At 35.8% G+C, this 24,941-nt stretch overlaps 1 protein-coding gene across 2 annotated transcripts in view; it reads left to right on the top strand.

Moving 5' to 3' along the window:
• LOC102020204 (low affinity sodium-glucose cotransporter-like) overlaps positions 1-24,941 on the top strand; it is a 134,889-nt gene that overhangs the window by 93,539 nt on the left and 16,409 nt on the right. For both annotated transcript variants that reach the window (XM_013520389.1, XM_013520390.1), the window contains exons 6-9: positions 7,527-7,632; positions 12,550-12,630; positions 14,551-14,771; positions 20,868-21,003. In XM_013520389.1, coding sequence (XP_013375843.1) covers positions 7,527-7,632; positions 12,550-12,630; positions 14,551-14,771; positions 20,868-21,003 — 544 coding nt within the window. The remainder of the gene's footprint in view (positions 1-7,526; positions 7,633-12,549; positions 12,631-14,550; positions 14,772-20,867; positions 21,004-24,941) is intronic.

The following is a 24,941-nucleotide window of genomic DNA, read 5'->3' as shown; positions in this document are numbered from 1 at the left end:
ATATATATATAACCTATTTTCTTTTGTTGAGTTGATCACTTTGCTATTATATAATGACTGTTCATGCCTATTAATATTGATTTTTTATTTAAAGTCTATGGATATTTTCTACTTAAAGAATCTGGATACTCTTGCTTTCTTTTGCACTCCATTTGCTTGGAATGTTTTATTCCATCCCTTCATATTCAGTCAGTGTGTGTTATAACAGGTGAAGCAAGTTTCTTGTGAGCAGCATCTTGTAAACTGGATCTTCTTTTTTAATCCAGTCAGTCACTCTAAATATTTAATTGAAGAATTAACCCATTTATATTCATGGTAATTTTCATTGGGACTTACTTCAGCCATTATTTGGCTGTTTCCTACTTTGACTGTACTTTTTCTTTTTTATTATCAATGTATTGTGTTATGTGTGAAAGTTGCATTCATGTTTGGGAATTGACACATATATATATCTCATCTTGATTATTTTTATTCTTACTTCCCACTGTAACCTCCCCTCTCCTGACTTCTCCATATCATTCTCTCATCTCCACAAAACCTATTTCTTAGGTTTAGGGATTTTTCTCTTTACATTATTTATATTTCAGATTTTCATGTAAGAGAAAACATGTAATATATAACTTTCAGTGTGTGACTGATTTCACTTAACATTAGGTTCTCAAGATCTTCCATTTTCCTACAAAGGACTCAAATTTATCATTCTGAATAGGGCTCCATTGTCTATATAGACCACATATTCTTTACCATACATCCATTCATCATCATATATGCTACTTCCATAATTTAGCTATTATGAATTATGTTGCTTTAAATGATACATGGGTATACATGTATCATTGTATTATAATGACTTTAACTTTGTGCACTAAAGGATTTAATCTTCAGTTATTTAAATATTTAAATAAAGATTTAACTAAAAGATTCAGTCCTTAATTTGTGCATTAAAAGTTTAGGCATTTATTCCACTCCGTAATCTGACTTTCTTTGTCTCTGTGCTTCCAAAACTTTAAACAGTTTGCCATTTTCCCTGAGAATATAATCACCTCTGCTACTTTGGCACAAAATGGTGCCCTAAGTCCAGAATCTCTATGAGTTCCATTTTGGTCCTTTGTCACTATTTTAGCATTAGTGGGCTACCTTAGCCCAGGTTTGTCCTAAATCTTCATTTGATATATTGTTTACTGTGAACTTGAGACATAACTAAAAGAGGGTAATGAGTCCCTGAAACTTTTTCCCTGGGGCCATGGTAGGCCCATCCATAGTCACTTGCTGGTGTTCAGGCACTATAATACTCCCCACTGCTCTGGGTAGAATAACCATGGGAGCCCCAGTCTTCTGTGCCATCAATAATGTAATGCTGTGTCATACCCTGAGCCTAGAGCTCATGGAGACTAGCACAACTCTGAATTAGGCCCTCTGTCACTCTAGATGGATGGAGGAAGTCAAAATGGAGGCATCACTCCCTTAAAAGTGACTTTTACCACCTCCGAGGCTCATTCTAACCTGATAAGGAAGCAATGTAATCACCCACTAAAGGTACCTATGCACAATAAAAGATATTCACCCTTGCACAGAAGCAAATGGGTGAAATCTATTTGCCAATCTTCCCCAGGGGGAGGTCCCTTGACAATTGCATTTTTTTAGGTAATGAAGTGAGCAGGCCTGTGGATTATGGAGAGAACAGTTGGAACACAACTTATAGACCTAGATACTAATGTGATAGACTCTCAACATAAAAATCCTATGTTCTAGAATGGCGGTAGTGTCCCACCCTTGATTTGGGTCTTTCCTTTCATTTTTTGGTAAGATTGGCTAGAGGTTTATCTATTTTTTATTCTTTTTAAGAACAAACTCTTCAATTCATTAATACTTTGAATATTTAGTCTCAATTTAATTGATATGTTATGATCTTTATATTATTTTTCCTTGTACTAGCTTCGAGTTTGAATTGTCCTTGCTTTTCTAGGACCTTGAGGTTCATAATTAGGAGGTCTATTTGGGCTCACTTGTGTTTTTTATGTGGGCACTAACAGCTATAAACTTCTGTCTTAGGACTGATTCCATTGTTGATCATATTCTCTGGCATGCTGTGCTAGTATTATCATTTTATTCTAGAAATTGTGTAATTTATTTGTTGACTTCCTCTGACACATATTGATTATATAGAAGTGTACTGGTTATTTTTCCATGTGTTTTCACACTTTCTGTGGTTTCTTGAGCCAATGATTTCTCGTTTCTTTGCTTTCTCATCTGATAATATGCATAGGATAGTTTTGATTCTTTTCTATTTATTTATTCATGTTTTATGGGATAATATGTAGTATTTTTTGGAGAAAGTTCCATATGCTGCTGAGAAGAACATGTATTCTGTCACTGGGGCAATACACTGTAGATATTCTTTAACTATGTTTGTTTGAAGGGGTTTTTTAACGCTGATGTTTCTTTGTTGATTTTCTGTCCAGCTTATCTATTCGTGACAGTAAAATATTGAGTTCCACCATTATAATTATATGGATGCTTATCTGATCTTTTACCTATAGTACTGTTTATTTTATGAAGTTGGGTGCACCAATTTTTGGTGCATATGTGTTTATAATTGCTATCTCTTCCTGTGGAACTGTTTCCTTAACCAATATATAGTGATTTTCTTTGCTTCTTCTGATCCCATTTTGGCTTGAAATCCCTTTTATCAAAAAATAGGATAAGTATTCTTGGTTTTTTTTAGGGTTCCTGTTGCATGCAATATTTTTTCTGTTCTTTGATTTTTTTGTTTATGAATTTCTTTTTAGGCTAAATGTGTTTCATGTACACAGGATACTGTTAGATTTGGGTTTTTTGATCAAATCTTTCAATCGGTGTCTATTCATTGGGGAGTTGAAACCATTCACATTACAAGTTATTACTGAAAATGTTGATTTATTCTGTCATTGCATTTTTTTGTTGCTGTTTCCTTATTTTCCATCTGCTGTACTTCTTGCCCTGCTTAATTATTCATTTCATTAGACTTTTAAACATTGTTGGCTTCATTGCCTTTTCTAGGATATCTTTGGAAGTATTTTGTAGCACTGGCTTTGTGGTCATGAATTCCTCAAGGCACACTTCGTTGTGTAAAGGCTTCATCTCTCCATCAGTTTGGAGATACTTTTTAGGATGTATCAGTCTGGGTTGGCAGCTGTATTCTCTTAGAGCTTGAAACATTTCATTCCAAGTTCTCTTGGCCTTGAAGGTTTGTGCTGAGAAGTCTGTGGTAAATTAATGTAAATTAATATACTTGTCATATAAGTCAGCTGTTTGGCATTTGATTTCCTCCTCACTGATGCCCTATGGATTAGATAGGGAGAGCTAAGTTTTTGAAAGCAATTTGTTGCTTTCTTTTCCTGTTTTTCTATTTTTTCTTGCTAGTTTGTTTTTCATTACTAATGCTCCTGGTTGATTATAGTGGATGGACTTTGTTGTCAGTATAGAGATTCTTTAGTTAGTGTCTGAGGTTCAGTGGATAACTATATATGGATAACTATAGGTCTTTGCGCCCTTTACTATATCCAACAACCTTCACTAAGTTGAGAGGAAGGGTGCAGTGTAATTGGCCTAGCACATAGTTCTCCAGAAATGAATCACAGCATTTTGACAAAGGACAAAGAAGATGCTGGCAAACAGTAGAAACTAACTAATAGGAACAACTATGTCATTCTGACAGTAACAACAAAATCAGCAGTGCTAATAAAATCACAGACAAACTGGATATTGACATATCATAACAGTCAATAAAAACCCTAAGTGTACCACCCTTAAACATGCAAAAGAGATTTATAATTATAATATAGGCACAGAGACAAACCAAATATTGACATACAGTTAATATCTAGTAAATTCAACAATGATATCACCATTGACAATATCACAAAATCAACAGTAATAGCATAGAGTTAACTAAATATCTAAATATTAATAAAGCATAATGATACATTAGCAAAGATGCAGGGAGTGGGGAACAGGAAAATGAAAGAAGTAAATTATAAAATTAAATTTTAAAATGAGGAGAAGAGAAAAGTGATATAAAGGATCTTATTAAGGAGTAAAAGGAAATTAATATAATTGGTCATAAAGTAATCAAAAAGAACAAATAAGATAAAGCAAAGAGTAAAATTAAAGAGAGAAAAACAAGGAAGAGGAAAGACCCAAACTCTCAAAAATCAATGAAAAAAAAGAGAAAGAAATAAATTCAATTTTTTTTTTTTCTCTCTATGTTTGAATGAGTGGTTTCTTTTTTGGGTCTCAGTATTGGAATCTACCAGATAGGAAGGAGGACTAGAGTTGCTGATAAGTCTTATTTTGTTTCCACATTCATTTCTCTGTATGAATGCTGAATGCTGCCCTACCTTTCTCACTAGGTGTGTCCACCCCAAGGCCGGCGTCATTCTAGCAGCTGTTTCTGTACCCCTCTGTGTGCCTTAAGATATAGCTTTCTCTGTCCAGGTTTAGGGTCTGTAGATTTGTGAGCTGTCCCCGCCCCTGCTCCAGACACCGCTCTGCCCATACACCCCTGGCTGTGGCAACTGTTTAAACTAAACCATATCCTTGTTCACACTGCTTTATGGGGAAAACAAACAGACCGCTGAGTTCTGTGTTTTTGTAGAAAGCAGAGCAGGTGTTCAATCAGAGTACTGGACTTAATGCCAGCACTTTCAAACCCACTCTTCTCTAAAATCCACACACAACAAGTCTGGCTGCCCACTGTGGAGGGTAAGGCCCCTGTGTCTTTCCCAGCCTGAACTTAAACTTCTCGGGGTAGACGTTATGTCTAGCCCATGCCCTCTTCATGACTGTCTCTTGCGGTCAAATGCCACTCAGTCACTGTGGTAGAATGAAACCAGAAATCCTGAAGTATAATTGTTCTGTGGTTCAGTCAGAAACAACTCACCTCTTCCAAAAATAGCTCTTGAGTAAACCTTCTCAAGTATAATAGGCACAGCACTGAATTTCTCCTCCAATCCTTCAATATCTTTTTAATTTTTTTTTTTTTTTTTTTTTTTGGTACTGGGAACCAAACTCAGGACCTTGCGCTTGCCAAGTAGGCGCTTGTGCCACTGAGCTATATCCCTGGCCCTTATCCTTCTAAATGTAACACTCTTCCTTTTTGATTTGCCTAATATTGTTTCACAATTGGATTCATGTTACACATTCTTGATTGGAATACTACATATGTGATATTGCCTACTAGTCATAGTATTTCAGGGGAAGCATACAATATCTATGTGTTCCTCAATAGTTATGATGTTAAATTTGATCACCTGGTCAAGGTTTTGCTCAGTTTCTCCAGTGTATGATTATCCTTTTTATCTTTCCCTGTAAGTAATGAGCACTCTATAGTGAGATACCTCAAGCCATTCAAAAATCCTGTAACTCCTCAAATTTTCCCACTGGATTTAGCATTCCTAGATGATTCTTGCCTCATCTTATTTTCACTGTAATTGATGCAAAATATTGATTTTATAACCCTAGAACTCCATCTAAAATAATCACTCAGCATTTAAAATGCTACTAATGGCAAAAGTTCACTGTCTCATCCACCTATCTATCTATCTGTTATTGATACAGACTCATATATTCCTAATTATAACTGACTTATTACTGCATATAATTTTGATTCTCATATCCTACCACATTTGGCCAATGGGAGATCCTCAAACTGGCCCTTGTATGAAGAATGTTTCTATGTCTTCTTATTGATCAATTCCTTAAACTCTAGCATGACAACATATTCAAGACTCATCTTGATTCAGCTATCTTCAACAAAGGCCCATCTAAAGTGCATGAGGCTTTGGGGAGATGTTTAGACACAAATTATAATGTGTACCAACCCTGCTCTATCCCTGGAATCTTTCATTGTTCTAACAGAATCTTAACTCTATTATGTGGATAAGAGTATTAGAGACTAAAATGTAGATGTTAAATGTGCTTAGTGCATTGCATTTTTGTCATGCCTCTTTCAGCACAAACACCATATATACATATATGTAGGTAGATGAATACATGATAAAGATGCACGTTTCATAATAGAGGTATACATATGTATGTGTGTGTGTATGTATGAAGCAGTATCATAAAATGTAGTGAATATTTAAGTTTTTAAAAAATTTGTCACAGTGAAAGATACATTACCATTAATGCCCCCAAAATACTCCCTCTTGCTTTAAACACGTTTATCTCATCTCTCTTGCCACTTTCTGGATGAGTTCTGAAAGTTTTCTTTCATGAGCATCTTTAGCTATTCTGTTATGTGCCTCAACATCCTGAATTAATTTAAAATATTTACCTTCCATGGTTATTTTGACATTGGGAGGAGCCAGAAATCCCATGGCACTAGATCCAGTGAATAAGATGGATGAGAATGCACCATAGTATTTTTGTTTGAAGGGAATTTCCAAAAATGTTTTTAATCAGTTCAGAATATCAAGGCAACCAGGAAAAGACACTCCTGAAAGAGGACTTCCAGAGCTGTTTGAGACAGTGACAAAAATGATATGTGTCAAATGGGAGTATTTTGAGAGAGATTAATAGAAATGTGTATCTTTCACTGTAAATAATTATGTATTTTTATTCAAACATTATTGTTTCCAATCACACCTCATACACATATATACAACAAAAAATCATGAGTTCACAATGCTATACCTAATTTCACTCCACTTTATATTTTATTGCTTTCCACAATTCAAGATGTGTATACTACTTCCTATGCAGTTGAACAACCAGGCTCTCCAAGTCAACAGCACATATAGACATGTACAACAATATGTGCTTGTAAATACTCATGTACTTCACTAACTAAAATACTATGATAGCAATATGACAACTTGCTTAAAAGCATACTGAACAATCCAAATCCAGAACTTACCATTTTCTCTCTAGTTAACCTAGGACAAAGTCCCTCAGCCTCCATTTCCTAGATGTAAAATGATTATAATAGCAATACCTACCTTATATACATAGTTTGGGGAAGTAAAGGGGTAGAGAAGATTTCAAGAAAGAAAGAAAATTTGGAGTTGCAGCTTTTCCAGAACAAAAATAAAACATTATCTCGGTCACCTACTGAAACAGACTTCATCCTATATGTGATTGAAGAAAAAGAATAAAAACATTTGTAATTATAAAAATTTTCATTGGCAAACAAGAATACTAATTTCAAGAATGTATTTTTAAAATACTTAGGTGAAGAGAAATGTTATAAACAATTACTCAGCCTCTCTAAGCCTCATGGTACAGAGAAAAATTGTCAAAATATGTCACCTCATTTAATAAGAGCCTGGATTGAGCAACAAACTAACTGCTATGAGCATGAAGAAAGCACAGAAAAAGTCACTGTTTGAGGCTTCGTGGAAGATACTCCTGTTGGCATGTCTTAAGTGGAGTGTTGAAAGATAAGCAGGAGTCTACCAGGAAAAGAATTAGGGGCAAAGTGCAGTGGAGCAGGGAAACAAAAGGCCTGAAATATATCTTTCCCTTCTCGACTGTTCTCTTTTTAGTCAAACATATTTTCGGGTGCCATATTCATCCAGCTAGCCTTGGGATTGGACCTTTACCTGGCAATCTTCATCCTCTTGGCAATCACTGCTGTTTACACCGTCACTGGTGAGTCATTTTACTCTGTGGTGCTAACTTTTGCTTACCTGATGACAGCAACATGCAATTAGCAACCTTGGTCTTAGCCTTATCATTGACAAGGCAAGGATACCATTTCTTTTGCATTATGACAGTCAGAGAGTGGATTACAGTAAAGCAAGCAGAATCCTAAGTAATTGATGTGAGCAACTTGACAGAATAAAATGATGTACTGACTGGCGTGGGGAAACTATGCTTTAGCTTAGCTGTGTATTTGGTAACTAAAAGGTCATTTTAAATTCTTCATATCATATACACAGAAAATTTGGATAAAGGGGAAACTCAGCATGAAAAAGGTCGAGATGAGGCTCAAATTTATACAAGGTTCCAGTATGTAATAGAGAGCTGTGATTGGCACAGCTGAAAGAGTGCAACAGCCATAGCGTGAGTGTGGGAGTCCACGCAGGCTCCCAGGAATCAGGTATAGTGCTGGAGTGTCTCATACATTCTAATTTATGGAAACTAAACTATATCATCTTAGCTGTAAGAAGTAAAGAAAAATAATTCAAAAATTAGGATAGTTCTCAAGTTACTTTTGATATGAACATGTTTCAGATTAAATCAGAAACAGAGTCTTACTCTCCTGTTTTCCAGATATGCTTATTTCTTCCTGACCTTGTTATTAAAATTGCCTTTTCAACTGAGAATCTAGTAAACCTGAAATAGAAAACATCTTTTTATACATTACCATAAGCACAACTAAAGAACTATTTCAGGTATTCAACTACTAATACAATTATATGTCCCAAAACTAAGTAAGAAGAGATTTTCTAGACTTTTTAGAAACCAGATACACTGTGCTAAGTGGGGGGAATTGAGAAATTTAGACAAACTTTTATGATATCAAATTTTGTCTTTTCCCCATATAATATGCAGAAACACTCAAAGATAGAACTCCACAATAATACCTAGAAACTTTGAATAACAACAATGCAAGAGAAACAGAAAATCAATAAAATATATAAGTGCTAAGAGATAATAATGTCAAGACAAGTTATGTCTCAGGCCAAGGATACTGTTATTTTTTTCATAATATTGTGGTTTAATCCATAGAACTCCAGACCACAAATAGAAAGTATCCATTCTTATAGGAACCACCTATGTTTTCACACTGGTCAAATAGATTTGTTTGTTCAGATCCAAAAGACTAGCACTGCAACATACAATATGTGTGCATATGCCCACACACAACAACCCAAACACTTATTCCTTATCTGGTTTTCTAGCATTTCCAACTTTGCAGTAAAAGTTTCAGTACAGATCCTTTGTTCTGTCTGCATTGATACATATGTCATACTTGTGCAACTTTAAGGACCCCAATCAAATTTCAGGATCCAGAACAACCAATAGATCACAGAGAAGTTCACTATCACCACTCCTATTTAATATAGTTCTGGAAAAACTAGCCAGAGCAATCAGACAAGAGAAAGAAACAATAGAAATAGAGCTAGGCAAGGAAGAAGTTAAATTATCATTATTTATGGATGACATGATATGCTGCATAGAAGACCCCAAAACCTACCAAAAGAATTGTAGATTTCCTAACCAAATTCAGTTGTGTGGCTGGATACAAAGTAAGCACTCAAAAATCAATAGCATCCCTGTCCACAAGCAACAAAGTCACACAGAGTACAAGGATGAAAAACACCCTTTACAATAGCATCCAAATAAATGAAATATGTAGGGATCAGTAGATCTATATGTTGAAAATTACAAGGCCCTTTAAAAGGAGATTGAAGAATATATTAGAAAATGGAAAAATATCCCTTATTTTAGATAGGAAGAACCAACATTGTGAAAAGGACCATACTCCCAAAATTGTTATACAGATTTAATGCAATCCCAATCAAAATATGCCCCCACACAGCAACCCACATATTTATTCCTTATCTGGTTTTCTAGCATTTCTAACTTTCTTTATCTTTAGTTATACGAATATAAGATATGGGCATAAAGATAGCAAATTCCCCTTCTGGATATCATCCCAGAAGAATTTAAAACATCATACTACAGTGATATACGAGCACTCATGTTTATAGTGGCACATATCATTATCATGTTTCACAGAACTAGAGAAAATATTCCTAAAATCCATTTGGAAATGGAATAAACCTAGAATAGGAAAGGCAATCCTGGGCAACAAATGCAAGGCAGGGGATATCACAATTACTGACTTGGAATTATATTACAAAGCTACTGTGATAAAATTAGCATGATACTGGCAAAAAAAAAATAGACTTGAGGACCAGTGAAACCAATTAGAAGATTTAGACACAACTACAAACACACTTGATCACCTTATTTTTGACAAAGGGGCCAAGTATATTCACTGGAGGGTAGCCTCTTCAATAAATGGTGCTGGAAAAACTGGCTTCCTACTTGCCAAAAACTGAATTTAGACTCATTTCTATCACCAAGCACTGAACCAAAATCAAAACAGATTAAAGATCTAAATATTAAAACAGAAACACTCAAGCTACTTGAAGAGAAAATAGGTAGAAATCTTGAAGACATAGATGTAGGCAGACAGCTCATGATGTCTGACCAAAACCCACACTGACAGAAAAAACTTCAAAGATTCCACAACTGGGAACTATTTTTATTAAAAAGCTTTTGCACAGCAAAAGAAATCACCAACAGAGTAAGAAGACAACCCACAGAGCAAAAAGATTTTTATCCAGTTGTCCCTCAAAAAAGAACTTTCTAAAATATATAAATAATTGAAAAAAAATCAGACCCCACAATTCAAAGATCCAACCCAAAAATGTACATCTGAGATGAATATACACTTCCAGATGAAAAACACAAATGGCAAATAAATATATAAGAAATGGTCAACTTCATTGGGCATTTGAGAAATGCAAATTAAAATAGCACAGATTCTATCTGACCCCAGAAAGAATGGCTATCATCAAGAAATCAACTGATGACAAATGTTAGAGGGACTGTGGGGTAAAAGGAACCCTTCTCCAGTGTTTGTGGAAGTGCAGACTGGTGCAGCCAATGTGGAAATCAGTATGGAGACCCCTCAAAAAGCTAGTATTACAGGTCCTATTTGACCCAGCTATTCCCCTTCTGGGTATCTTCCCAGAAGAATTTAAAACATCATACTACAGCGATATATGTGCACCCATGTTCATAGTGGCACATATAATTTGTAATAGCTAAATCTCGGAAACAACCCAAATTCCCATCAATTGAGGAATGGATAAAAAGATGTGGTCTTTTTATACTATGGAGTGCTACTCAGCCATAAAGAAGGATAAACTTGAAACTTTGCTAAATGGATGCAACTTTAGATGATACTCATAAGTGAAATAAATCAGACTCACATGTGTAAACATCATATTGTCTCCCTAGTGTGAGAAACTGAAAGAGTAAATAAGGTCTAAAATGTACAATAGATATTGTGAAATGGAAAGAAATTGTTCAAAAGAAAAAATGTACTAGGATGGGAAAGAGAAAGGAAGGAAGGGGAAAGGAAAACAAATGCAAGATGGTTATACTACTAGTTTTTCATAGTTCATTGAACAAAATTTTTGTGCTACTATCATTTGGAGAATTTTTATACCCATATCTTATATTCTGTGTAACTAAAGATAACAATTCATGATGTATCAACTATTGTTATTCTCCTACTATGTTGTTTTGAAATTTCATTTTACTTTTTTTACATTAAAAAAAACAATTTCAGGAGACTCACACATATATGTTAAGGAGATTCAAAGATTTGCTAATCCTCTCACAGGGAGTGCTTCTTATATAAAAAGTTAGAAGGTGGAAAGTGAGTTCTGAGTGTGGTGCTCAGAAGCAGTTCCAAAAAGGTCAGCATTAGCACATTTACCCTGTGGGGCACTCAACAATGTGAGCAGAACAGCAGTGGAGACCCTTGCTCTGGAGGAGGAGAGGAAGCCTCAAGGAAAATGATGTGGCATTCACCACAAGCTCTTCTATGTCAAATTTTTATTAGAGTCCAGCATTGTAAATGAGCTTGTGGCCTCTAAGTACAAGCTCTCCTCATCAACACTTTGAACATTACAATAAACAAAAGCCTTCAACTATATCAAGTTGTTTGTTTATCACAACGGAACAAAGGCAGATTAGGTTTTTTAAAATTGGTGCTGAGATTGGCAGTCATGACAACTTCTCCACCTCTAAATGCACTCGTACAAAACTAGCATCAGTGATGGTTGCAGCGCTGCCCTCCATGAATGAATCCAGGTGCTCCCTGCAGGTAAAGACCTCATTGAAAAATAGCAAACTACTCATTTCTCAACGTCACTACAGAACATCATTATGCAAAGCCCAGGCCATCCTCAAAGCTTCTGGGGAGGAGGTGGGCCTTTGACATTTGTTCTTCTCTCATAGTTTTGGGTCAACATAACAAATGTTGAAACTTTTGAGTAGGGTTTTGTTTGTAGGAAAGCAAGTGTTTTCAAGAGATTTCTTCACACTTCTTCATGAACTGGCCAAAGAGAAATCCTAGGTCCTTGCTGCCACTGGGGTTGAGGAGTCCACGGTCCTTATCAATCGTTTTCTCAAAAGCAAATGACGTCCTCACCTCGCCATTCCTCAGGCGCATGCAGAGCTCCTCAGTAGAGCCTGGTGCAGCAGAGAACTAGTCCGGCTTTCTTGGTGCCCCCCAGAAAGGCTGACTCCTTCCTTTACTAGCTGGCTGTCCAGAGAGAACTGGAGAAAGGCAGGGGATGGAGCCTAGTGGGCGAGCCTTGCCCCCAGAAAGCGGGAGGTTGGGGGCCAGAAGCTATTGATTGCTATGTGTTTCGCTGAATCATTTTAACGTTTGGTGTAGAGGAGAGCCCAGAGGTAGAGGAAGATAAATCGGTACTCAAGGGTAAAATGTCCTGGTCTGTTGTGTTCTCTCCACAGGGGGTTTGGTCTCAGTAATCTACACAGACACTCTCCAGACCATCATCATGGTGATTGGTTCTTGCATTCTCATGGGTTTTGGTAAGTTGTGACAGTGTGATCAGTGCCCTGGGCCCTGAAATCGTGGAATATGTTTCTGTCTGCTTTGTACTTCTGCTCCCAGTTGTATTAGGTCACGTTTCCCTAGCACTTATACACTTCCCTTCATGGAAATGTCTGTCTAACTTCTTTCCTCCTATATGATCACAGTATGAGGAATTAGAAATTTTCTCTCAGAAAATTATTTCTTAAATTATTTTTAAACTTAATTTCTTTGTGTTTATAACGGACAAAATTGGTACCATTGTACCAATGGTAAATAGATTTCCAAATATTGATGCCATGGATTCAAAGCACATAAATCTTTCATTTACATAGAACTTTCATTATATTAAGGATTCAATATTAGGAAAAATTTAGATAACTTACTACAAATCTCATTATGACTGTTTTGAAATAAATGCATTAAACTATATTACAGAACTTAGTTTTGGAATATACAAGCATAGGTTGAATTTTCTTTTATGATGTTCATTTATTGATGCCATTATTTTACCTGATTCTCTTAAATTGTAACAAGCAAACTTGATCAATCTAATGTACAGCTTGCAAATCTTATTTTCTTTCTTATTTATTTTCCTTTGTATAGAAAACCATCTACACAACAGAAAAGATAGAAGGTAAAAGCAAATGTTTCCTGCCTGCCTTCTAGAGCAGTGCTTCACTCAGAGGTTCTGTGCTGAAATGAACAATTCCCAACACACATACACCTATTCACAAAATTTAAAGATACATGTATCAAAAATTCACATAAATACAAAGATGTATGATAATGCAAGGTGATTTCAACACAGTACAGATGGCATGATCCCCATGAGGCTATTTTAAAGTAAAGAAACTTAAATTCATTTCCCTATTTGCTTAAATGTATTTCAAATGTTTGATATATTACTAATGACTATTGCATGGGACAGCACAGATAGAACAATTTCATCAGTGCAGAATTTTCTCTTGCACAGTGATGCTATGGAGGCAACTGCTAGTACCAGTTTCTTGTACACATTCTATTTAGTCAGCCAGAATTTCTGTGCTATTTTTACCTGGTTCTTTGCCTTCTGACCTCAATGGAATACTCCTTGACTTCACTCTCTCTAAGCATACTTATCCAGTGTAGCATGAGTGCAGATTCTCTTAGTTCTTATTATCCATGCCATTTTTTTTTTGCAAATCCTATTTCTTTAAAAAAAATTTTTCATTGTATTACTTCTGTCTTCCACTATGCTGAGTTCCTGCCTTGAAAATTCACTTTGAATAACCTCAGCTCATTTGGCACATGTACAATTAAATAATAATTAAATCAGTGTTAACTTTAACTCTGCAATTTTATGACATTCTAATGTATTCTGTATGCTTTGTATCTATACGAAATGGTTTTAGATGCCTGGGATCATAACTATAACTTTTGAGTACTACTGACTAGCTTTTCCAGACCTTCAGTGCACTGAGTATCAATATCTAACTTCATTACATTGTGACGCTAGCTCTAATTTTTTCTTCATCTTTCCTATTTTTTCTTTGTTTTAACATCGGCTGAATACACTGTTGCACCACAAAACACTGTGAATAAGATCAGAACAGGGAAGCTCTGGGTTGAGGTTTCTGATCACTAATTCCATCCATGATTTTTAAAATAAAGCTGGATTTTAAACAAAATTTTAAAGAGTACCATAAAAATAAATGTTAAAGAATCACTTTATGTTCTTTGTGAAAGTCAATCTGTTCTCATGGATGACACCACTTGAGGTTAAAAAAAAAAAAAGACATGGGTCACAGGAAAATGTCACTGAGGATTTTAGTAACCTACTTGGAGGTGCCTATAAACCTGCACCATAAATGAGTAATCATAAACATCAGGTGTCCTAAGTTTTCCTAACACATTTTTTTTATCTGATGCCTTTTCAGCATTCACTGAAGTTGGAGGATACGAGAGCTTCACGGAGAAGTACATGAATGCCATCCCTTCTGTAATTGAAGGGGACAACTTGACAATCAGTCCCAGTTGCTACACACCTCAGCCATACTCCCTCCACATTTTCAGAGATCCTATCACTGGAGACATTCCATGGCCAGGATTGTTATTTGGAATGACCATTTTAGCTGTGTGGTACTGGTGCGTAGATCAGGTGAGTAAATGTGTGTGTGTAGGTGTTTATCTCATAGACAAGCATCTACCTTTTATTTTGTACACACATACACAGCAATCGGGGTCAAACATTTTTTAATGCTTCTTAAGAAAAATAGCTTCCTTGTGTCTTCATCTCTACCTTATTTCCTTTACCTCAGAGATAAAACTTTCAGCTCTTTCAAATAAGTGCCTTGGTATTTATTTCTGCTCTCCAAAACTTCATATTCATTGTGAGGTCTGTGAAGTATGAGCATGAATGTCATCTTGCAGATCCTAGAAATAAACTCTCAGATCCTATTGAGACTCACTGAATTGGAATTATAGTGTTAACTGCATCCCTCAAGTGATTCAACTACTTACATTGATCTCTTGCTTTTCCAGTGTCAGGATTTTCTCTGAGCTTCTCTTGACCAAAGATGAGAATTCACCTTTCCATCCTCAATTCTCATAGGCACATTTCCTATTTAGTTCTCCTTCTAATAATTTTAATAATTTAGTTCTCCTTCTAATAATTCACAATGTTGGAGACCTCAGCATTCAATGTTACTGTTTTTGTGATTATATAAAAATAAATCACTACTGAGTTACAAGATATCATTTGATTGATTTTTCTTTAGCTTTCTCTTTTCTAGGAAGTAAAGTATTCTCATTTTTGCTGTAAACTTCTTTTGGTAATTATGACTCTATGCAAGCTCTCTGAAAATTGCTGAAGTCTCTTCTTAGTACTTTTAAAGAGAAGAGAAACATCAGCAACAAAAAAGAATATAAGGCTCCTGATATCCCACTCCCCACAAACACACTGAGTAAACATTTACTCACGAATTCATTCTCTTGAACAGAAATCAAGGATTCAGTTAAAAGAGTCCTACACACTGAAAAACTGAGAAAAATCTCCATCAAAATGATATAGGAGAAAGAAACTCCCAACCTGCTAGGTATCTGGGACAAATTGATGTTCTATAAAATTGAAGAATGAATTTTAGAAACAGTTGAAGTTAAAAGCAGAATATATTTATTGAGGGAAAGAAAGCTTCTCTCTGAGAGAAAGAGACAGAAGGGGATCCAATTGGTTTGCCAAAGAACCTTACTTTTCTAGGGGTTTTTATAGAGCAAATCCATAAGCTGAGGCAGATCCAAGGTGGAAAACATAGAAACTTGCAAGGTGAGCATGAAGTGGGACAAAACTATGGCCAACCAATAAGGTTACAAATATCATTTCTCACATAAAATTGATTAAGTGGGAATCAAATAGGGAAACAAGTCAAGAGGCAAGTGGGTATGAATACAGAACAAAGGGTCTTTTCCTATAGGGGATTGAGTTAATGATTCTTTCTGGTATTCTCAAGGTGATAGAGACCTATTTAGAATATCAGTCCCTGATGTTTATCCTTACAGAGGTATGTGGGTACTTTTGGTTTGTCTTTTGTCCTGAGGTCTGGCCCACAACTGGAGGTGTCTGTCTTTCCCACAGTTGCAAGGTATCTTGTCTTCTGCACTGGCTCTTTTGAGGGCCTAGCCCTGTGTTGTAGTTTGGGGTTTTGCAAGGGCAAATAATACAATGCAAGACACCATAGTTCATAGAATTATTTTATAATAGTCACCCAAAGAATCACATACAAAGAGAGTGCAGGAAATCTGTCCATACACTAAAGACCAAACAATCCAGCCAAGGGTCTGGATCCCATGGAACTGTCTTGCATTAGTCCAGCTGAAGACCTAGAGCTCATAACAATGTCTTCCGTGAGTCCAACTGGAGGCCTAGAGCCCATGACAACATCTCGTGCAGGACTGTTTCACAAGTCTGTGCTGGGAAGGCCCAAAGTTCAGTGTTGGAATCTAGAGAGTCTGCACCAGCTAAATTAAGGATCTGTGCTAAGAGGCTAAGGGATCTGCACTGGAGCCAGGAAGTGACACTCAAAGTAGGAACCAGAGCTCCCCCCAAAACTACCACAGCCATCCTCAGCAATAGTGAGGTCCTGAGATCCTCTGACAATCATAACAGCCAAGTTCCCATCAGAAAAGCCAATGTGACAAGCTTCTCCAGGAGCAGCGCACCATCTTTCCCTCCAGAGCCAGAAAGCAATGCTCAAAGTGAGGACCAGAGCTCCCCCAAAGTGAACCATAGCCATTCTCAGTTGCACTGAGGTCCAAGTTCCTCTGATAAGAACAGCTGAGTTTATCAGAGAAGCCAGCATGACAAGCTCCTCTAGCAAAACCAATAGCTCCCTATACCTTCTAATAGCACCCAAGAGCTTCTAAATTTCTTCTACTCCAGCTCTGATTCTTATGCTGCTGTCAACAATCATGAGGTTGGCCTCCCACACCCAACACCATGCTGACTTAGTTCAGCTGCATGTTACAAGTTGACCACCAGTTGTCAATCCACAACACCCTGTCTCACTGCCTATATTTCTGTCTAACTCAGCTGCCTACAAGAAAAATAGCTAGGAAAGTCAAAGAAACAATCACAAATTCACCTTTTTTGTGAATTTCGTTTTGTGAATTTCTCCATTAGTCAATTGATTTCTCACAAAAATTCCTAGAACACATATACTTTTCAATAAACACTGGAGTACTGGAGAAACCAGATATCTACCAAGCATAATAATAAATCTACACTTCTCTCACCAGTTACAAAAATCAACTCAAAAAGAATTAAATAACAATGTAAGACTCAAAGCTGCTAAAACCAATGGAAGAAAACAAAGTAAATTCTCCACGATATTGTTAAGGGTAGAATTGTTAGATGACATCTCCAAAGTACAGGTAACAAAAATAAAAAGAAATAAAGGAAATTGTACACAACTAAGAAGCTTCCGCACAGCAAAGGAAATACTCAGCAGAGGAACAAGCTGAAGAATGAGCCAAAATGCTTGCAAACTATACACCTGACAAGAGATTAATATCCAAAGTATATTTTTTAAACTCAGCCAAAAAGAAAACAAGTAATGTAATTTTTAAGAGTGCAAATGACCCGAGTTGATTTTCTCTAAAGAAATGGCTATCAGCTATATGAAACAATACTGAAAATCACTTATCATCAAATAAATACAAATCAAACCCACAATAAGCTATCACCTCATTAAAGTTAGAATGACTATGATCAAAAGAAAATAATCACAAATGCTGGCAAGGATGTATAAAAAGGAGAACTCATACATTCTTTATGGGAATATGAATTAGTGCATGCTATATTAATAATGGCTTGAAAGTTACTCAAAATTAAAAATAAAACTACCATGTTTGTCCGGCGCCGTTTTAGTAAGAACTTAGTCGCAAATGAGTCAGCTCTCAATGTTTATTATGTACAGCGCTGTTGGATCTGACAAGATCCTCCACCCTCATCTATCCTTCCCTTCTCTCCCTTTGGGGGCAGAAACGCACACTTATATAAGGTCTGAGTAGCCAATCAATGCAAAGCAAGGGTTACAAGCTGATAGGTCAGAATCATCAGTATCCAGGCAGACACACGTTTTACAAGGTTGTTTACGCGGCAACAAGAACCCGGAAGCAGGAAACAGGCGCCATCTTAGGGGAGCGGCTAAGGCAGCTCCCAACACATGTTAACCATCAATTGGGTATATATCAAAAGAAATAATATATCAAAGTGGTATTTCTATGCTCATATTTATTACAGCACTATTCACAAGAGCCAAGAAGTCAAGTCAACCTAAGTGTCTTTTGATGAGCAAAGTGGATGTATATATATATATATATATATAAAATTAAATCCTGTGATTGTGATAACAAGGATGAACGTGACTATTGCATTAAGTGAAACAAGACAACCACAGAGTGACAGATACTACCGAATGTCACTCATATTTGGAATCTCAAAAAATGGATATCATATAAGAAGAGAGTAGAATAATGGTTACCAGAAGCTGGAAAATACATTAAAGGTGAAGGGAAGATTTTCCAGTAAATACTAAACTGTAGTGTTCTATTATACAACAAAGTATATATATTTAAATAATATGTAATAATATATAATATGTACTTCAAGGTGCCTAAAGGATTTTGAACATTCTTACTACAAAAAAATAATCATTTGAGACCATGAATATTCTAATTACTCTGATCTGATCAATACACAGTGGACAATGCTGAAACATATTGTGCACTGTAAGGACATGCAATTGTTGTGAAAATTAAAAATATGAAAGAGTAAAAATACTTGAAAACACATAAACTACTCTTCCAATTCCTTCTCATTTTCTGCCAGATCCTTTGCTTCTTCCAGGCTGACACCTTGCCTACTATTCTTGGTACCCAACCTTGCCCAACTTTTCATTAACTACCATTTTGGGGGCTCCTTTCCTCTCACTATTGTGTTGTATTTTCTTTTTCCAATGTAGTTTTTCACTTTTAGCATATCCTTTCAGTGTAACCAAACCCAAAACCTTAAGTAGCTTCCTGAGACAAGCCAATACAGTGTAAATTTATTGTGAATTTGCAAGTTTGAAAATGTCTTCACTCTTCTTCCTTAATTGAGAGCTTGCCTTGGACACCTGTCTAGATTGAAAGGTTTCCCAAAGTCAGAGAGTCATTGTCCTCTGAGTCAAATCATTACTCTTGAGAAACTTGTCATTATTCTTGATCCTTTGTATATGACACCTTTTTCTCTCTGGTAACTTGTGTTTCCTTTGTCTTTGAGGATCTTAAATTTCAACACAAGGGTACTATTGTATGGGTCTATTTTCTCTGTTGCAGTGGGTAACTGTGATTCTGTTTAATGAGATAATTGATATTTTGGATACTTTGAAGAAAATCTTCCCTTGGTTTCCTCCATTTTATTTTCCTTTGGGGACCTTCTGTTTTGGGATATGGATCTCCCTCAGCTGGCTCTGATGTTCTTATCTTTTCTATCTCATGGTTTCTTTTCTCTCTTTTCTAGGAGATTTCCCCAATTTTAGCCTCCAGTTTTTCTGCCTTTGTGTTTAGAATTTCAAAGACCTTCGTTATTGTTGCTGTTGTTGTTTTCAAAATATTTCTTTTAGTGCCATCTGAATTTTCTTTGAGTTTTGCTTATTCACCTATTCCCTAAACAGTCTCTGTGAACTTCAGGCTTTTAATTTCACATATTTAGATTGCCTTGAATAATAGTTACAATTTTATTTTCTGTATGTAATAAATTGATTTTCTCAATATATCTAGCAAAAAGTGCATCATTTCACCTAAGATTTTTGGAATTATCTTTATTACACATGTATTTATCCATGAATACGACTTGTCTCCTATAACTGGCTTCACATTCATCATTGGATCTGACACTTGACTGCTTGTCTATTGACTGGGCTTCCCTCCTCACCTGTGACTTTTCATATGTCCTTCAAAATGTCTATTAATAGTCCTCCAGAAATATCATCTGCTCCTGTATTGATGAATAATGCTGTTTGCTGTTCCTAATGGATTGCTTCTCCAAAGAAAATAAGCATAAAATGTTCTGACAGTTCTTGAGAAGAAAAATATCAAGAAGTTATCACAGTGTGGATAGAAATCCTGTCTTTCTAAAGATTACTTAGTAGTAAGATTTTATGTGTTAAATTAAAGTGATGATATTATATGCATTATTTTCCTAGTATTATCATTTTTATTCATAATTATATGCCAGTATCATCATATTCTGAAGAAATCTGGAAATGAATGTAGCATAGTCTATTCTCATGGCTTCCTAACTATGGTGTTTTCACAGGAACTAGCTTAATTTCCCAAGAAGTCAATTAGCTCATGACAACAGGGAGATCCTGATGGTGTCAATATTAACAACAAAAGTATTAACAATATTAACAACTTCTGTTAGAGTCTATAGTAATGTATTTGAAGCTGGAGAAGCATTCTACCATTGTTGCCTTGCAGCATGGAAATTCTAAACTTATTTTAATAATAGATTATATATATATATATATATATATATATATATATATATATATTGTACCAAAAGAATAAATCAACTCCTGACCTTACTCAAAAGTCCATTATTTTCCACTAATTGTGACAATTTTTATTGTAATAGTAATTCTAAAGAGTGATATTTACCTTGCTTGAAATCATTATCTGCTTTTTTCATGACTATGTCCTATTTCCCTGGAAGGTTGTTGTACAGCGTTGTCTGTCTGGCAAGAACATGTCTCATGTGAAGGCGGCCTGTGTCATGTGTGGCTACCTGAAGCTGCTGCCCATGTTCATCATTGTGATGCCAGGAATGATCAGCCGCATTCTGTATACAGGTAACATATACATCCATATCTCATTCTTATGCTTAAATTCTAAGTGTTTTTAATATATAAGAAAACAGTGATAAATTAGAAAAACCAGGGTGGAAAGCAGAATTCCAGATGAAAGAAACCACTTGTATGGAGAAGATTAGAGGCAGGAACATTTAGTATATTTAACACCGTTCATATGTGTATTCTATTCTGTTTGTCTTGTAGGCTTTCAAGACAGTGAGTCCTAGTTTCCTGAATGTATTTACTTTAATGTAGTCTAGAAAATATGGCAGAAGGTCACTGACAATTGAGTTAAAATTCAATAAATATGAGTTCTCTGATGTAATTGAGTTTGGTGATATATTTGATCAGTCTTTGAGATGCATTCTAAAGTTTTGGTCCATATTTGATATAAATATGAAATGTTTCCCAAAGATTCATATATCAAGGGTTTGATCTTCAGTTCAGCAATCTTCAGAGGTGGGGCCTAGAGCTGATGATTGCACCTTAACAGCACTAGTCCATTGATAAATGCATACCTATTGGGAATAGGAGGTGGGGTCTCTTTGGAGTAAGTAGATAACCAGGTACATGAGCTAGAAGAGTATATTTTTAATATCCTGTCTCCTGCCTCTTTTCCTCTGACTCTTTCAAAGTCTAGCTCTGCTTTCTGGCTGCCCCAAGGTGAGCCTCTTTCCCTTCGCACACAGTTCTGCCAGGATGTTTCTGTCTCACCACAGGCCTAAAGCAATGGAGCTAGCAGACAAGAAACTGAAACCACTAGCCAAAATAAGTCCTTCCTCTTCTAAACTGTTTGTGTCAGGTATTTGGGCAGAGTAGCAGAAATCTGACTGACAGAGTCCCTCTGAGACAACTATAGACTGAATCAATTCAGTGTTCTGAATCAGGCTGATGGGAAATTACACTGTAAGTCAGATGAAAGTGATTACTACTAATGAAGTTTTTCCTTAAAAATGTACTTTCTAATATTTTTGTCACCACCATTGTCTAGAGGAAGCAGCATTCACAGGTCACTCTGATACCAAATTAGGAAGTAGGTGGCTGCCAAGGATGGTAGCAAGACCAATTATGGGAATACAGCCATATAACCTGAACAAGATAGTGAAGAGGTGAAAAATAGAAATGTAGGTAAATAGATTTAAAAACAAAGCTACTGCTCAACCACAATGCTACACGTAGTTCAAATCTGAAGATTGCATTGCTTTCCCTTCTGTTTAATTGCTTGCCCTCCCTACTGGTTCCATTTTATTGCTGTTCTTGGAATTGTGGTCATTTTTATCCCTTTCTAGAATATCTTTCAGTACTCTTTGTAGGGTTGAATTTGTGGTCATGAATTTTTTCAGTTGTTCATTCACAAGCAAAAAACACACTGAGAAAGAAATTATAGAAATCACACCTTTCACAAAAGCATTGAAGAAATTGAAATACTTAGAATCAATCTAAGAAATGAAGCAAAAGATCTATACAGTGAAAATTATAGTACTCTTTAAAAAAGGATCAAAGAGGATTTCAGAAAATGGAAAGATATTCGCTAGTCATGGATTGGAAGAACCAACATTATCAAAATGGCCATGCTCCCAAAATTGTAATACAAATTCAATGCAATCCTAATCAAAATATCATTAGTATACCTCATAGATCTAGAGAAAACATTCCTAAAATTCACCTGAAACCACAGGAGACCCAGAATAGCAAAAGCAATCACAGGCAACAAAGGCAAGACAGGAAGCATCACAATCCCTGACTTGAAATTATACTTCAAACCTACTGTGATGAGATCATCATGATATTGGCAAAAAAAAAAACAAAAAACAAACAAACAAAAAAAAAAAACAGATCTGAAGATCAGTGGAACAGACCAGAAGATGCAGCCACAACCGCAAACACACTAAGCCACCTTATCTTTGACAAAGGGGCTAAATATATTCACTGGAAAAAAGATAGCCTCTTTAATAAATGGTGCTGGAAAAACTGTGTTTCCACACGCTGAAGACTAAAACTAGACCCATGCTTCTCACCATGCAACAAAATAAAGTCAAAATGGATTAAAGATCTAAACATTAAAATAGAAACACTAAATCTTCTGGAAGAAAAAGTAGGTAGAAGTCTTGAAGATGTAGGGATAGAAAGAGTTCATGAACAAAATCCAAACTGCACAGGAAATACTTCAAAGAATTGACAACTGGAATCTCATCTTATTGAAAACTTTTTGCACATCAGAAGAAATCACCAACAGATTAAAAAGAAAACCTATGAATTGGGAACTGTCCCTCACACAAAGTTCTTTGATCAAGAGCATATAAGGAATTCAAAAAATTAGGCCCCCAAAATACACCCACAAAATTAGACCCCCTCAATTCAAAAATGGGCATCTGAGGTAAATACACACTTCTCAGATGAAGAAATACATATGGCAAATAAATGTATAAAAAATGTTCAACATCATTAGTCATTAGAGAAATGCAAATTATAACAACAATGAGATTTCATCTCATCCCAGAAAGAATGGCTATCATCAAGAAATCAACCAGTAACAAATGCTAGAGGAGCTGAGGGGGAAAAGGAACTTTTCTCCACTGTTGGTGGGAGTGCAGTCTCGTGCAATCAATATGAAAATCAGTGTAGAGATTCCTCAGAGAACTAGGATTAAAGGTCTCATTCAACCCAAACTGTCATAGCTAAATCTTGGAAACAACATAAATGTCCATCAATTGAGGAATAGATTAAAAATTATGTGGTATTTTTATACAATGAAGTATTACTCAGCTACAAAGAAAGATAAATTCCAGGATTTTATAGGTAGATGGATGCAATTAGAGACCATACTCATAAATGAAATACAATGGGCCCCAGGTGTAAATCAATAAATAAATATGGTCTCCTTAGTGTATTTGAAAGAGTAAATAAAATCTGAAAAGTACAATAGATATTGTGAAAGGAAAAGAAATTGCTCAAAAGTAAAGAACTATGATGAGGGAAAGGATGAAAAAGAAAGAAGGAAGGAAAAATATATATATATATAATACAAGATAATTTTTATCAATATAAATTATATATAAATTATATAAATATAAATTATCAAAAGATAATTTTTATTATAATATAAAATTATAATATAATGCAAGATAATATAAAATATATATATACAAGATAGTTAAGATAATTGTACTACTAGTATCTATTACTTTATTGAAAGGAACAGTTAATGCTTAATTTTTTGACCAATTTTCCATGTTTATATGTGGTAATCTGTACAACTTATTTGAAGACAGTAACAATATGCAATATAACAACCCTTGTTGAATTCATAGCATCTTGTTTCTCCAAATTCTGTATCACTTCTAATTTTTTTTATTATTTTTTATTCTCTTTAAAATAAAAAGAAAGTGGGTAAACATTTGGGATGATGAGAGTCTTATCTCCCCAGTACCACACGAGTTAGGGAACACAAGCCGGAGAAAAACCTAGAATACTGTCCTGGAATACAAGGACCCATGAGTATATTAGGACAGATATAGACTGCCAGATAGGCAGTAGCTGTCCTTTCCCCAATCCCAGCTGTTATGTGTCTGAGGGAGATGGAGAGAATTCCAGCACAGCTGGGAGTGAGAGTCCAGAGACAGAACGAGAGTAGAATGGGATGGAGCTTAACATAGAGGCCATGACTGCCCCTATGCAGCCTGGGGATTGAGGCTACAACTCATCTGAGAGCAGTGCTGCATCTGCTGCAGAGGCAGAGGTAGATGTGAATGTTAAGAGCCTAACTGAGACCCACTAGAGAGAATAGTTCATGCAGCATTCTATGGCCCCTAAGAATGCTAAAGGCTCCTAAACACAATAGTCTAATAGCAACAGCATTAACAAACTACTCTGGAATACTCATCCTAGCCAATAGGGCAGGACAATCGTGTTCTTTTATTCTCTTTGCTTGTTCTTCT

Source organism: Chinchilla lanigera, unplaced genomic scaffold (genome assembly GCF_000276665.1).
Source record: "Chinchilla lanigera isolate Chin_1 unplaced genomic scaffold, ChiLan1.0 scaffold00054, whole genome shotgun sequence".
NCBI classification, from domain to species: Eukaryota; Metazoa; Chordata; class Mammalia; order Rodentia; family Chinchillidae; genus Chinchilla; species Chinchilla lanigera.
Note: the sequence above shows the minus strand (reverse complement) of the source record. Positions and strands in the feature narration are given on the sequence as shown.